Source organism: Rattus norvegicus, chromosome 15 (assembly GCF_036323735.1).
Source record: "Rattus norvegicus strain BN/NHsdMcwi chromosome 15, GRCr8, whole genome shotgun sequence".
NCBI lineage: Eukaryota > Metazoa > Chordata > Mammalia > Rodentia > Muridae > Rattus > Rattus norvegicus.
In genome coordinates this window covers 20,087,077-20,102,677 of record NC_086033.1, presented here as the reverse complement: position 1 = coordinate 20,102,677, position 15,601 = coordinate 20,087,077, and the positions used below count along the sequence as shown (strand labels likewise).

Below are 15,601 nucleotides of genomic sequence, written 5' to 3'. Positions count from 1 at the left end.
TTAACACCAGAGACAACCAGTTGGGGAGAGGCAAACTCAGGACCATAAACAACAGAATCCAATGCAAAATATGCTGCTCACTCAGAGAACCTATAGGGCTCTTACCCATCATCTATAACAGGATATCTCCTGCCCTCTCCTGGCCACTGAGAGAACTGCATGCAGAGGGACCACAGACAAAAGTCAGCCAAAGAACAATTAACCAATATAAATAAAAATGAATACATTTCTCTTTCAGAAAGGCATACGACTGTATGATTAAGGCAAACAACACCGAAATGGGGACAGTCTGGCCCACGTCCCTTGACCCTTACACTAAACTGATCATACAGTTACACAGGTCGAACAATTAACATTCAGATTACAGTGAATATGTATCCCATTGGTCCTCATTGATCTGGATCACCTCATCCAGGATGATTTTACAAGACCCATTCATTGTCCTGAAAATTACATGCTTTCCTTTTTCCTTTTGTAGTTATTGATCAGCAATCCTGTCTGGAAATGCACCATGCTTTCTTTATGCACTCATCTCGTAAGGGACCACTTGAATATTTCCAAATTCTGAATATTATAAGAGAGCTTCACTGAACATGGTGGAGAAAGGGTGTCTATACTAGGATGAGTCAACATTAGGATATAGGTCTTGGTGTTGTATCTTGAGGTTTACCCATTACCACCTTCCTGAAGAAACTGCATTCTGGTTTCCAAAGTTGCTACAGAAATTTGCATTGCAAATCTACAGGAGACTCTCAATGTTCCCCTTGCTCCATACCCAGTAGGAGGGAATTCTCTTATGTGTTACTGAACTAAGTTATGAAAGGTATGAAAAAATATCTCAGAATAATTTTGATTGGCATTTCTGTAGTGTCCAAGGATGATAAATATTTAATATGAGTTTCTAAGTCATTTAAGTTTCTTCAACTGTATTATGCTTATGTATATAGCCCATTTGAATTACGTTTTTTTAAATATAGTGTTTTAGTTTTTCAAATCTGTTTCAAATATAAGCCCATTAGTGAATGTGCACAGGGAAATAATGTTTAACAATTTCTGTAAATGGCCATTTAAAAAAATCATTAATGACAAATTAGAAAATGCTCTCTCAATGAACTCACAGAATTGGCAGACAAGTTGTAAATAATAGAATTCATTACAAAAGTCCAGGACAGGGACTGGAGACATGGCTCATCTGTTTGAGAATTTGAATCCCAGAGGACCTAAGGGGCAATTAACAATTCTCTGTCACATCACATCCCAGTGAAATCCACTGCCCTCTGCTGGCCCCTGGCAGAATTGCATGAAAACGAATATGGGGAGGTGGGAGGGAGACAACAGGCATGTGCGGTAGCACCCACATAGAGGTAGGCATTCTGGGGAGAGAATAGGGATTTTATGGGATGAAACTGGAAAGGGACAGAATATTTGAAATATAGATAAAAATATCCACTACAAATTGCAAAAAAAGAAATAATTCAAAACTGTAAGACCTCCACCCAAAAGAAGCTATGATATATATCAAAATGAACTCAGCAAAACATCATTATCAATAACAACAAACAAACCAACAACAAAAATATTAAAAATGTTCATTCCTCTACAATTGGTGGAATTCATTAAATGTGCAGTCATAGTTGATGCTATATTTCAAGGAATCCATAGGCATCAAACTCTGTGTGTCCTGAACATTTTACATTCCCATACTGAATTGTTTTATTTCCTCTAATGTATTAGAGAAATACTTCTGTGTTTCTCCTTTGTTTGTCATTATAAAGGAAGCTAAATTTGTGAGTACAGGGATAAAGCAAGGATATTTTTCATCATGAAGGTGGGTTCCACAGAGCATGACACACCGTCTACATCAAGAGCACAATTTCCTGTGCAGCTCTGGCTGGCTGTGAACTGATGATGAAGCCTACGCTGCATGAGACTTGCAGAAAACCACTGTTGCCTTACACTTGTGCTGTTACAGGAGGAAGAACCACACACGACTCAGGACGGTCTTGTGAGTGAAGGGTTAAAGGTCACATTTTTATTTATAGACAAACATTAATTTATTCAAGAACATTTTAAATTGGGGAGTCAATGAGTTCAATGTATATAGCCTTAGGAATATTAATTAATTAATATTAATTAAGTACACTAAAGTTAACAAATGAATAACAAAACTTCAAACTTAAACAAATAAAACCAAATGCATAAAACAACCAAACTTCAAACTAAAAACCAAATAGAACAAGTAAATTAGTCAGCATTCAATTCCTGCTGATTTTTCAACATATAACTCCAGCCTGTTGCTGGCCTTGCAAACACAGCAGAACGGCAGGTAAGATGGTAAAATCTCTTCAAGAGGAATGTAGACGCCTCATTCAGGGTGGTTGGTTGTTGATGGACAAGTCGTCAAAGGGTTAAACGTGAGGCGTGTTCCATGCCACATCTCAAGGTCTTTCAAATTCAGCCCAAGATTGGAACGGTTACAAGGACTGAGATGCGGGAGGTGTTATCAATCTTTGCACCCTCAGTGCTCCTGGTGGACAGGTCTGTCTCTGAGAGCTGTAGTCCTGGTCTGGGCCATGGGCAAGCGTCTGCTGGAGTGTTCAGACCTAGGGGTGGAAAAGGCCTGGTGAGGACCTGCCATGTCACTTCTCCCATACATAGCGCACAATTCAGCAGGATAATCCAGGATGATCTTTCATCTGAGGTCATTTTCTCATGCCCAAGAGAGAAGGGTAAGAGACCCCACAGGCCTGCATATTTTCCCAGCTTTTAAAACTGCTAAAACTTGAACAGTGAACAGCAGATAATTCCAATCGTCCATATATATTATATTTTAAAATCATGTAGCAGCGTCTCAATGTCAGATGAGGAGACATGTGAACAACCTAGAAAACAATAGGAAGGCCTTGGAGGCCTGGCCATCACTGAAATGAAGACTATCATTATTCCTCCAGTGCAGGAATATGCCTGGGGTCCACTTACAACCTCAATATCTGCAAAGACCCACAGAAACAATATCTCAAGAAGTACATGCACACTGAAGTGATATTATATTTGGCAAGAATATGCTGCATGGAAATCTTGCCAAGGGTAGGCATTGAACTCTAAAGGAGATACTCATGCAGAAAATAAACTATACCACTCCTTTGTTTATGGGTATCAAAAAACTCTTTGTGGGGAGACTTAAAGGCACTGGGCTCAGATAATACAAGAGAGCTCAGACTGGAGGGATCAGTACACCATAGCCAGAATCTCTATGGATCACATACACTTCATGGATGGAATTTCTTTTAAAATGGACAGGAATAATATTCTGAGCTGCTCCTAGCTGACAGATGCTGATAACTATGATGAAAGTCACACACCCAATAAGACAGTTCATAAGTACAGGGAATCTACTTGGGTCCTCTCATCCTGTGCTTTCAAATCATCTCAGTGACACCGAAATGATGCCGCATCTTCCCAGCCAAGGCCTTTTGCTCAGTGAACAGTTTGTTCTGATTCAGGGCGTCCTACAGACTTTCCTACATTCTCTCCTCATCCTGGTCATTAGAAGATTATATTGTCCATGGAGACAGGCATGTATACAGAGACAGACAGACAGACAGACAGACAGACTGACAGACAGACAGACAGACATACACACCTTTGAACTCACCCAAATATATTTGTTCACACATACAAGCAGAGTATTTTGCAGAATGTGCTTAGTTTCCCAGTTAATGGTAATAGAAGAGATCACCCAGTCTACTATTGTGGCATAAAAAAAAAAACCTGGAATGGGGTAAGTACACAGTGAGCATAGCCTAAAGACAGCTCAGCCAATAAAGTGTATTCCCCTGAAAATCAGAAATTAGAAATGTGACATCTAGGCCTGTTAGCCAAGACTGCTTAGCAAGGGCACAAGGCTGTGCACAGGAGGCTGATTTCAGGCAACAGAGCACTGGGTGGGGGCAGGTGAGGCTCTTCTGTCCTCTGCTCACTGTTTCCCAGTGCATGCAAAGTGAGCTGCATTTTTCAATATGAGGTCCCTTTAGGATACAGTACCTGACAGGGGAAACAAACTACCAGCACAAACAGCTAGGAAATCTCCACAACCACAATCCAAGGTAAAACTTGTAATGGGATGCTATCAGATATAATTCGAGTGAGATAAGGCTGACTGATTCAAAGTCAAATGCTGGCAGGTATAATCAAACTCAGCCACAGTCCATGGAAGGGCTGGACAACATTGTACCTTTTCACTTTCTGACTGGTGGACTTCTGGATAGTTTTGCTTCATGGCTGCTCTGAGGTGAACCACTACAACACTAATGTGCCACAGTTTCTCTGCTGACACCTACTTCTTGTTCTGGAATCGCTGTGTCAAAGGTTCAACTTTCACAAGAGTTGTGCATGGCTTCTCACAGGGCTACCCATTTGACACCTCTAGCAATGTCTGAGGGTCATCACTTTCTAAACCCACCTTACAGATGATTTTCACTCAGATCAAATGATTTTGAATAACAATGGTTAAGAGTGCCACAGACCCAACACAGGGTGAGTGCTGTGGACTATTTTGAGTCTAAGGTTCTGTCTGAGGCAAAGATGTGATTCCACCTCAACATAACTCCTGGACATCTTCTGCCTGCAGATTCAACTCTAAGCAAATTAATCTTTCAATTAACAATTTCCAGAGCAAACTCCAAAGCCAATGTATATTCAATCAAGTTTAGGCCGATCTAGAAAGAAAGTGGTGGCAGGTAACGATTAACATAACCAGGATGTTGAGAAGACACAACAAGCACGTGACCTTCCAGTGTTACTGCACACCGAGAGCAAAGGAGGCAGAAGAGCCCTGAGTCAGCACTTTCCACACTCAGGTACATGGATTTCACACAGCAGCCTCTCCTCAAATCCCTGTACCCTATTCCTGAGATTTCTCCAAGTAATGTCAATGTTGATGAATAGTTTTCCCACTGTAATAATTTCAATAGTAATCAAAACCCCATTAAGAACAGTTTAAAAAAACTAATTGGAAAAATTGTGTTTCCTCTTCCTCTCTCTCTCTCTCTCTCTCTCTCTCTCTCTCTCTCTCTCTTTATATATATATGTATATATATGTATATATATATATACTTTTACATGCTTCTATGTGTGTACATATAGACTAATACAATATATATAAATATGTGTCTGTGTTCAGAAACTTGATGAGTTCACACACACACACACATATGCACGAACACACATATACACACACTTCTATATGTAAGCACCCATACCTCAAACACTTAAAACAAGCAACTCCCAATGTAACATATGTACCATAGCCATAACCATGTTCGCACATCTGTGCCCAATGACACAAACACACACACACACATACACACACACACAGAGTCAGAGAGAAATGGAGAGGGGGAGGGAGGGAAGGAGGGAGGGAGGGAGGGAGAGAGAGAGAGAGAGAGAGAGAGAGAGAGAGAGAGAGAGAGGACAGAAATCATAAGTGAGAAGCAGAAAAGAATGAGGAGGCCATCCTTCTGGAAGCACAGTTGTTGAATACAGATTAGGCAAAGGAAATGTGTCAGTGAGAGCGTAGACACTGCTCTCCATCCCTTATAGAGTAAACCTGTGTAGGGAATGCACTTCTTGGGCACACGAGGTTGAGAGAGTTGGAGAAAAATTTCCCTCTAACCCTCACATATCTCACACAAACCCTCACCCTGAGAGAAGTCTTTCTTACATCCCTGTTCATCCAGTCAGCTCCAGGACAGAAGCCACAGGAAAGAACACTAAAACACTAGAACAGGACTGACAAACCGCTTCTCAAGCTCCGTCACTATGAACCACCATTTGGAAAGGCAGAAGGGACCATTTTCAATGTACAGGGAAAAGGAGAGAAAGTTCACAAGCCCCATCATAATTGACAATGATAACCATTCTTTCAGCAAGTGAACTGAACTCTAATCAGTTCTGGGCACTACAAAGACGGCTACCACATGGCATCCCTCTAGCATGTAAGTGTGCAATGTGTGATCAACAGATCCCACTTAAGGAAATGCATTTTCTAGTTGAGCAGGAGGATTTGGTTGTCAATCCTCCAGTTTCTTGCATGAAGCTAGAATCACAGAAAGTTTTGTAAATGGGCAAAGAAATGAACAACTGGATGAGACCTAGGAGAGTGTCTGGATAAGTTGGAGAAGGTTAAATTGGTTTGACTTGGTTTCTGCTTAGATATCAGGAAAACCTGCCCTTGATGCTTCATTCATCCTACCTGAGGCTGCTTGTTACACGGATTTTCATACTGGCTTCCCCACAGAACCTTGTTGTTTCCTTAATGGATTCTTCCAGTGCAATCTGATCCCTTAGAAGCCCTTTGTACTCATTCCATGCTCTCTGGGCATTGTTCTTCAGCTCAAAACACTCAGTTAGGAGGGGGCAGAAGCTGCGGCTGAGACACAAAGAAAAAATGGTGAATCCCAGCCAGGCTCCAACTTCCTCCACTTCTCCAAGTCCATTCCTCCTTCTAGGGTCCTGATCAGAAGAGAGCCCCAGATTATAGTCCACGTCCACAGTAGCCATGGAGCATAACCTAGAGACAGGTCAAATGGAGAAAAGAGCAACATTCCAGAAGACTCAGGGCACTTCTCAAAAACCTGACACCATTGATTCAAGTTTTTCCTAGAAGTGGACTTAATCGTTATGTGTGCTTATATGTCCATTTTATTAGAATGTCCCTTGGAGGCCAATCTTTCTATGTGTCCTGTGTGTGTGTGTGTGTGTGTGTGTGTGTGTGTGTGTGTGTGTCCTGTCAGAGCCCCAGAGCATCAGGATTGATTGATGACTCCATCATTGTGCACACATTTTCTATGTACAGGATCCCTATTTGGGAAGGACAATGACTGATGAATCTCACAGTCTCTTTCCATTTGTTCAAACTATCTACAAGCGGTAAAAATCCTAGAGCCTTCCTTAGAGACAGGCTTCCTGGTCTGCTTCAAACACTATAAAGCCTGATCCTCACTTTACTTCAAAGATAAGAATGGGCTGACACATGCTGTGCCTAGTGCTGGGGTCACAACCTTGTAAGTTACTCACCAGTACCAGTCATTTTCCAGTGTAAGGTTTTTACATTTGACCAAAGCGGTATTGATCTGCTCGCTCATTTTCTTCATGTCGGTCATCACTTCCTCGTGCTGCATCATGAGCATCTCGGACTCAAACTTGTTCCTGTGGCAGGGCGTGGTCCAAGGATCAAATAACATTATGAATGAAGGATTCAAGAATTACATGAATTCAGACTGAATCCTGAACTACCCCAGCCTAGGACATGCCACGCCCTTACTCCTTGGTACTGGGTGCATTTGGTATTTATTCAGTTTATTATTATGAACACAGGGACAGCAGTGCCAGGAAACAAAAGCAGGGAGCTGATTTGCTTGAGCTCCCTGAGAGGGTTTGAAGGAATAGACTAGCTTGCCAAGAACTTTCGAGCGTCCTGTGCCACCATCCAGGCTCCAACTTAAACCCATGAAGACTATTCTCCTGTTCTTAGGTAACAATTCTCAATCATAGAATCTATTGCTACATGAAAACCCAAAGGAACATGGACAGTATTTACAGGGAAAAGAATTTATAGCACACACCAGGAGATTCCCATGTGTGTCCACCTGAGCAGATGTGAAATGTTGTACTGTTCAAAGTGAGGCTCTCACCCACATCATTATCATGCCATGGAAATTGACACAGGATAATTCTCAGGCCAAATCAGAACACAGAATACCCAGATCTTAAGTTATACACACAAACGCACTCACACATGCATACACACACATAAACTCACACAAAACACACTCTCTCTCTCTCTCTCTCTCTCTCTCTCTCTCTTTCATACAATTAGAATGCCAAATAAATACAAGAATGTGGCATTATCTCAAAATACAATGAATAAAATCAGAGAACAACAATGATACCCTGTTGACAGTCCAGTCACACACTGTGAGGCAGCAAGAGGGATTAGGCCCCTCCAGCTCTTCACAGGACCTATTGAACCCAAAGCACCTCCAGGTCAATTTCAACAATGATTGGTCATAATCAGAGCACCTAGAAATTCCCACAACCCAACACCTGTCCAGGCTACTTAAACCACACAATGAGAGCTCACACACTACTACCCTCATTCCCAGACTGTAATTCAGGCCACAGGCTATGATTTACGTTTGTAGGAATCAAAATAGCCTGTGCCACCACCATCTCATTCCCATCTGATCTTCACATTCTGATGCAATCAGGAAAGTGATTTTGACCATGAGGACACCCTGGAGTTGTAGCCTACTGTGATGTGAGGAAATGTGGATTTAACAGAACTTGCACTGTGACTACCTGTCATTTAAATTCTTTCCAGGGTAATCGGCCAGGATTCTCCTGAGTTCATCTCTCTCCTTCTGCACCTTGTGGAGAGCAATTTTGAGGTTCTCCAAACGCTTCATTCTCTCCTCCTCAACAGGTGTCGTGGAGGGTTGGGATGATGCTTTCTGATCAGACTCTGTAGGTAGATAAACACCAGTAAACAGGCATATATGTGGACATAGTGTCAAGAAAAACTATGCTTACTCTAAAACAGAAGTCTGAGGATGAACAGTCTACAGATACAGTGACTCCCTGACAGAGCAAGAAAGCGATCTTTAAGCTGAACTCAGCTCAGTCCCTGTTCCCCACCATCATAGACATATGGTGACATATGCCATCATAGATATAGACCACACCTCCTACAGCCATTCTTCTGCACTCAAATTCTAAAGCTGGCCTAAACAAGAAGAATTGGAGGACCTTCTCAGCTAATGTCTGATGTGAGGCCGGTAAGTCCTTGAGTCCAAACTGCTTAACATCTTGAATCCCTAGTCACGTGTGTTCAAGGACAAAGTAACTGAGACCTTGATATATGACCAGGAGAGTATCCCTCTTGGCATCAATGACCCACATAATCTACAGGACACTGCTGAGAGGAAGTGCTTCCACAGCCTATCCTGAGAGACACTTTGTTATTCTTACAGAGGCTCATCCTGGTATTCTTTGACACTGCCTATGACACTAAAGAGATCCAAGGAAAGCCCTTGACATATAACAGGTCTTGGTTCTCTGTCAAACTAATGATCAGAAATTGTTGAGTCTGGGTCAGCCATTTAGGAAGACTGAGGCTCTAAATCATACGTCCTACTCCTGGAAGGACCAGCTCAAGCCAACCTCCTCCAGGAAGCTCCCCTTGCCCTGCCCAGTACTCACTTGACCTCCTCAAGGACCTTTCCATTCGTCTTGTTCTCCAACGTGATAGAAGGCTGGCCTCCCTCTGCCTTGGTCTTGTCTCTGCATAGATATGATTGTCCCTCCGAAAGAGACTGAGGATCCTGGAGAACATGCCTCCTCGGGAACCCATTAGGAAATGAAGGGAAATGGCTCAGGCAGTTGGTGTCACCACAACACTGGTGACATCACAGAACATTCTAGTGTCTCCTGGATACAAGAGAATTTCGAGGGAAGACACCACCGGTGATATCACTGGGAAATGCCATAGCTTACTTGCTAACTACCTCTACCCAGACTGACCAGGTTCTGCAGTGGCTTTTCCAAGGACTCACTTTTGAGCTAGGGAACACCCATTCGCACACTCTCCTTCCACAACTTCAAAGTTCTCACTGCTTCATTACAGCTCAGTTCTGAGGACAGGGAGAGTTGGTTAAAGCCTTGATTTGGATAGAACATCTTTGTTAACAGCCAAAAATCTAAAGACCCTGGGTGAGGGAGATTCTTCTCCCTGAAATGTATACCCCAGGGTCCATGGATGTCACATATAGTCCAATTTCCACAGTTTTTACTGTTCCCAGGAGGCCAATATTTGTTCCTACACCTTTAATGTATGCAAGTTGGAGTACATTGTTTCATGGACTGTGCCTTGGGAGGGGGCATGGTTTCAATGTATTCACCCATGTTTTTTCCTGAAATCCCTGTCTTACAATCCCATTTTGTGCAATGAAAACTCCTGTTTCCTGAAAACATAGGTGCTCAGGTATAGGGCAAACAAGAACTGTAAACTTTCTGTCCATTCTTAAAAGTTAAAATCGCCAAAAATGAGGGAACTGAAACGCAAGCGAGAGCCATGGAGGGGCAGAATGCAGAGGTGCTGCTGGCCAAGAATGAGCAGGAAGAAGCAGAGAAGCTGTAGCACATCATGGTGTACAGGGAGCTAGAACTGGAGTTCTACCTGGGCAACCTGCTGGCTTCTGACAGCAACCCCTCGATGGTGCTGTGCCAGACCAGGGCCTTGCTGGAGGCCGAGCTGTGTGCCCTGGAGTGGGAAAACCCAGAACATCTCATCAACCAGCTGTGGAAGCTGCTGACCAAGGCATGGAGGAGGCGGTGGTAGTGTGCTTGCAGGAGCCTGTCACAGGCCTTCCCCGCAGGAAGCCACTGCCTGGCCAAGAGCTCTCCCTTGCTGGTAGCAGTAGTGAGCAGAGCTTTAAGGGCATCCATCCCAAAAAGAGGACCAACCTCATTTGGGATGAGGTAATGGTCAGTAGTGGTCCCTTGTGGCTACAAGCCCTCCCTGGATGACACTGACTCTGGTTTGCCTGAAGCCTCAGAGATAGTATTAACTTAACGTATGTATGTATGTATGTATGTATGTATGTATGTATGTATGTATGTATGTATGTGGGTGTGTGTATGTATTCATGTATGTGTGTATGTGTGTATGTATGTATGTATGTATGTATGTATGTATGTATGTATGTATGTACGTAAATATGGCAAAACTCAAAAAGCCAAACTAGGAATGAAGGAAAAATAAATTGAGAGTATGACACAGTTGAAAAAAGTTCTTGGTTTTGGTTTAACTTGTGTTTCTATGTTTAATGTAAAGAAGAATCTTTCTTCTTGTCTGAGTAGGTGTACCTTTTGTGTCCTACTGTCAGAAGGTGTGCTATGGTATTTGCTAGAGAATTTAATAAAGCGCCAGATGAATCCATAAATGTAATTTTATAAGGTTTTCAAAGAATGATGTTTTTTATGTAAAAGAAAAGCATCTGATATTGTTTCTATGAGCAAAGAATTGGCATCAATATTTCAATCTCTAGCTATGCAAGTGTAGATTTTCCAAAGTAGGTCTTAATATTACCTAAACAAAATTTCCTAGGCTTATCCAAGAGCTTAGAGTTCCTGTTTGTTTTACATGAAATGCTGATAAACTGCTCTGACGATAGCCATGTCCAGTTACAGTCCACTGGGCAGGGATCCTCACTGGTTGATCAGTAAAGTATTAAATCCCTGTCACAGACCTCATGCACAGCAGTTGGCTGGGTGCACTTTGCTCCTTGTCCACTAGAGGGAGACAAGCCTGAATGGTTTAATGTAAATGGAGATTCTCAGTAGCAATGGGCTCCTGCAGTGCTAAGATGTCCCCAGCAGAGCAAACCTGTCTGAAGAACTTCTCAGGGAGCAGGTGTTTCCTTAAAGCACTGAAAGGGGGTGCACAGGACACCTGAAAACTGACAGCACGTTCAAAGACAGTGCACAGAAGAAGGAACACATATCCTTGAGAAATGTAGAAAACCATGCAGCCTAATCACAGACATACAGACGCTGAATTAAATAATGGACGGCCAAGCAAAACTCTGTGACTTACAGGGAGGTTATTGAGATGTAAATATTCACGATCCTCTCGGAAGTTTGTCAATTTCTACATCCTTCCTGGATAACAGCCTTGCTACAGATACACTAAGAGCCTAAAAAGTCCTAGGGTGCCAGCATTTCCAACCTGAAATTCCATCCCAAAAGAAGAACTAGCGATGTTGTCAAAATTACATTTTAAATAATGGTAGCCTTACATTAAGTAGAAGAAAAGAAAGAAATGAAAGATAGTACCAGGATAAGGACTAAACAAACAAATTCAAACACACATTTATATACAAACTACTTACAGATGGGAATAATAAATATGTCTACAAAGATAATGTCTTGCAAAAATAAATCAAAAGCATGAATCACAGTTGCTCTTGTCCATAATTCTTTATGTTTTCCAAGATTTGAGAGAATAAGTATTCCTTTTACAAGAAAGTTCATTTGAAAAAGTGTCTAGAAGTAAACTGAGAAAATAGGAAGAAAAGGCAACCAGGGTGAGCTTTGGGTCTGAGGCATCAGAATGTGCAGAGGCAGGCAGACATGAATGAGGACAGCAGGCTTAGGAGCTTCATCTTGTCCCAAGTGTGGATTCATGACCCAAACCTCACAGAGAAGGTGCTGCAAGAGTGGCAGTTTTCACACTGGGGAGTAATGGGTGGGTCAGCAATAGGAGCTAGAGTACTGGCAGGCCCTGCCTTTTTATAACTGGGGGCTTTTAAATGAGGGCGGTTTGATAGATGGAGTTGGGGGCTCACACTGGGATGTGGACTCTGACCAGGGAGGGCAGGGGCAACAGGGTGCATGAGAGCATGTGTTACACCTGATACAGTGCTGCAGTCTTTGTACTGGACAAGGTCAGGAAGTAATGAATCTGTAAACAGCCTGGCCCTGGTTTTTCATGCCTTGAAACCAACCGAATCGGAGGGAGGGTTATTTTATGATTTATGTACTTGCAAGGGGACATAGAGACTCTATGTGCAGGGGCAGAGAAGCTTAGTTGAAAGACTCCCCTCAAAGATAAAAAGGAGTCAAAGGCTCTGTCCTCTAAATGTGAACAAAAACTAGTGTTAGGCACAGCAGAATTCAAACCACTAAGGGTAATGATTGAATTCAACTATGTGGCTATAGGATAGCACCAGGAGTAAATCCATCACAGCATGGTGGTTTTTGAACAAGCACCATGGCCATCAGAATACAAAGGGAAAGGCACAGAATCATGGGAAATCAAAGTGGTAATACCATGACACATGGCAGAAAGATTCAGGCAAGATAGAGCTGGATTCAGGTAGCAGGGGAAAAGGAGATAAGTACACAGTGGCTTAGGAAGCAGAGCTAATGGGATCTACCATGTGACTCATGGGAACCACCATGTGACTCATGGGATCTACCATGTGACTCATGGCATCTACCACGTGACTCATGGGATCCACCATGTCATTGGGGGCTGTGTACTTTAAGTTCCATTGCAGTTGACCACTTTTTGTCTCTGAGTGTCTGTGTTCCCATAAAATGCTTATGAATGGAGAAGCATGGTGAAAGAGTGTCTCTTCCCCTAAATTTCCAGTTTTCCTGGACAATAGCTTATGACTCCTGGCTGAGATTCCTGTGGATGTTCAGGAGCTTAAGTGACAGTTGATTGGCTTTGTCACTTCTCTGTTGCTGTGATTAAATATGTGTACAAAAGCAACAGTTAAGGGAGAGAAGTTTGTTTTGTTTTATAGTTGCAAGATGCACCACAGTGGAAAGTCAGGACAGCAGGAGCCTGAGAGCTGTTGTACTGACTGCAGGCAGAGAGCAGAGGAAGATGCTGGTCTTCAGATCACTTCATCCCTCTTATCCAGTCCACTGTCCCAGTTAACCACAGAGGGTGTGTCTTCACACTTCAATCAGTCTAATCAGAAGAGTTCTGCACAGCATGTCCCGAGGCTAACCTACATCTAGTAATGCCTTATATAATAGAGCTAATAATCAAATGATCTTCCACTTAGGTGCCTAGAGCTGTGTCTCCAGGGAGATTCCAGGTGCTGTCAAGTTGATGATCAACAAACACTAACCACCATGCAAACTATGAAGACGAGTTCTTCATTTAGACTCAAGCCTTCTTGCCATGTACTCCTAGAAGTTCAGGAAAGTAGAAATTCCATAAATATCAAAACCTGAATAACCTCCTCACTTACCAGTCAGGCATGCTAGACCAACACTTCTGAAACTGTGACCTGGACAAGCACCAGTAGCTTCATTACCTGGGAATTCTCAGAAATGCACATTTTAACCCTACTAAGTCTGTTCTCTGGATGAAGCCAATCACCTCCTCTCATTGGACTGCCTGGAATGGATGCTTTCTCTTCCCAGAATGGCCTCCAGGTGCAGCAAAGCTAAGTTCACAGCTAATTGCACTTGGGTGTTTGGGGAGTCCTTTTCTTGCCCTTCAAAATTACCTGACTTAGTAAAAAGAATCAGTAGGCGCCATCTGTTATTGACAAGGTGACCAATCCAGTCTTGAGAAAAGCAAGATTTAGAAATCACTTTAGTCTTGAAAATCAGTACTATGCAGGTATCTAGGTCTTACCATGCCCTGACAAAGAATCTACAAAATTCAAAAAGCTTGGTTTTTGTTGTTATTCCTATTACCAGAATGCTAAAACTGAGAAGGACTAAACAGGTGACCCAGGTGACATATAGAACAACATATTTAATTGGGGACTTTCAATTTCAGAGTTTTAGAGCAAGAAGATGTGGGATGAACAGCTGAGAGTTCCAGTGTTGATGAAGAAGTAGAAGAAACAAATGCTACCTGGGAATGGTGGGGGCCTTTGACGCCTCAAAATCCACTCCCACTAACTCACCTCCATCTTGAGTCCAGACCTTAAAGCTCTGGTGGTCTGGGAGTCCCCTGGAGCTGGAAAGAATGTAAAGGTCAAGAACTGCGATTGTTGTACAACCTGAGATGTTCCAGAGCCTCATGAATTCCCTTTGATGGTTTGCTGCCCAACACTTCTGAAGAATCTGACACCTCCACTCCACAAAAGGAACAAAGAAGGGCAAAAGGTGAGCTATGCTACAGGCATTCAAATGTTAAGAATGCTCTCCCTAAGGACTGGAGGAGAGCTAGCTGTCCCACACTGGAGCAATGCTCACAGCTGACTGCAGTTCAGAAACTGGAGATGATTGTCCCTGTGTTGCTGTGCAGAAAGGACTGGAACAGTAGCAAAGACAGTGGCTGCGCCCATTTCATTGGTGCTTTAGAGCAAGACACCTTCCGGAGAGGTTTCCAACTGAAAAAGTTCAAATGCTACCTCTGAGCCTTAAAATTTTATAGCTTAGGTAGAGTCAGATTTTTCTTGTTATTTTCAAATGAAGTTTTGAAGGTTTTCAAGTTGTTCCTCTAGAGGGAGCCCCAGGGCTTGAATATTCTGACAGTAAACCTCCCCAGGCATCTCCCCAGGGGTCAAGGTTTAATATGGGAACAGTTAGTGATTTTTACACAGCTCTTTTTGTTTGTGTGAGTGAGCTGTCCCTTGTCCACAACAGCTTTTTGTTTTCCTCAATGAGGAGAGTTGCTCATTTGTGAGCCATCATTAACTCAAAGTGAAATGCTTAAAAATATTTATCCTGTTAGAATAGGATGCATCTTTTTAACGACTCATTAAAAAATTAAAACAACAAAAACAAAACTCTGGCTTTTGAGATGTGTTATACTAATTCACATTGTTTACCTAGCTATAGTGCTACATAAACACTACTTAAAAGGAAAAATAAACTTGGTTTACATAAAAACAAAAAACAAAAAACAAAAACAACAAAAGGTTTCAGAGCTGCAGAGGAACAGCCTTGAAGGATGCTACTGACATGGAGACTCCAGGCTCAGCCTCAGCCCATGAAGAAGAGAACAAAACACAGAAATCTTCCTGTTCCTGCTAGCGCTGTGGCAGCCCACACCTGCCCTCCT

The 15,601-nt window shown here is 42.5% G+C and overlaps 1 protein-coding gene across 1 annotated transcript; it reads right to left on the bottom strand.

Moving 5' to 3' along the window:
• Positions 1–2,003: 2,003 nt before the first annotated feature.
• Positions 2,004–9,649, bottom strand: LOC120093146 (disks large homolog 5-like). Its single transcript, XM_039093775.2, has 5 exons — positions 9,262–9,649; positions 8,362–8,524; positions 7,078–7,209; positions 6,254–6,430; positions 2,004–2,603 (listed from the first exon to the last, which is right to left on the bottom strand). Exons 1-5 carry the CDS (start codon positions 9,410–9,412, stop codon positions 2,519–2,521), a joined length of 708 nt encoding a protein of 235 aa, XP_038949703.1. The 5' UTR covers positions 9,413–9,649; the 3' UTR covers positions 2,004–2,518.
• Between the last annotated feature and the right edge of the window lie 5,952 nt (positions 9,650–15,601).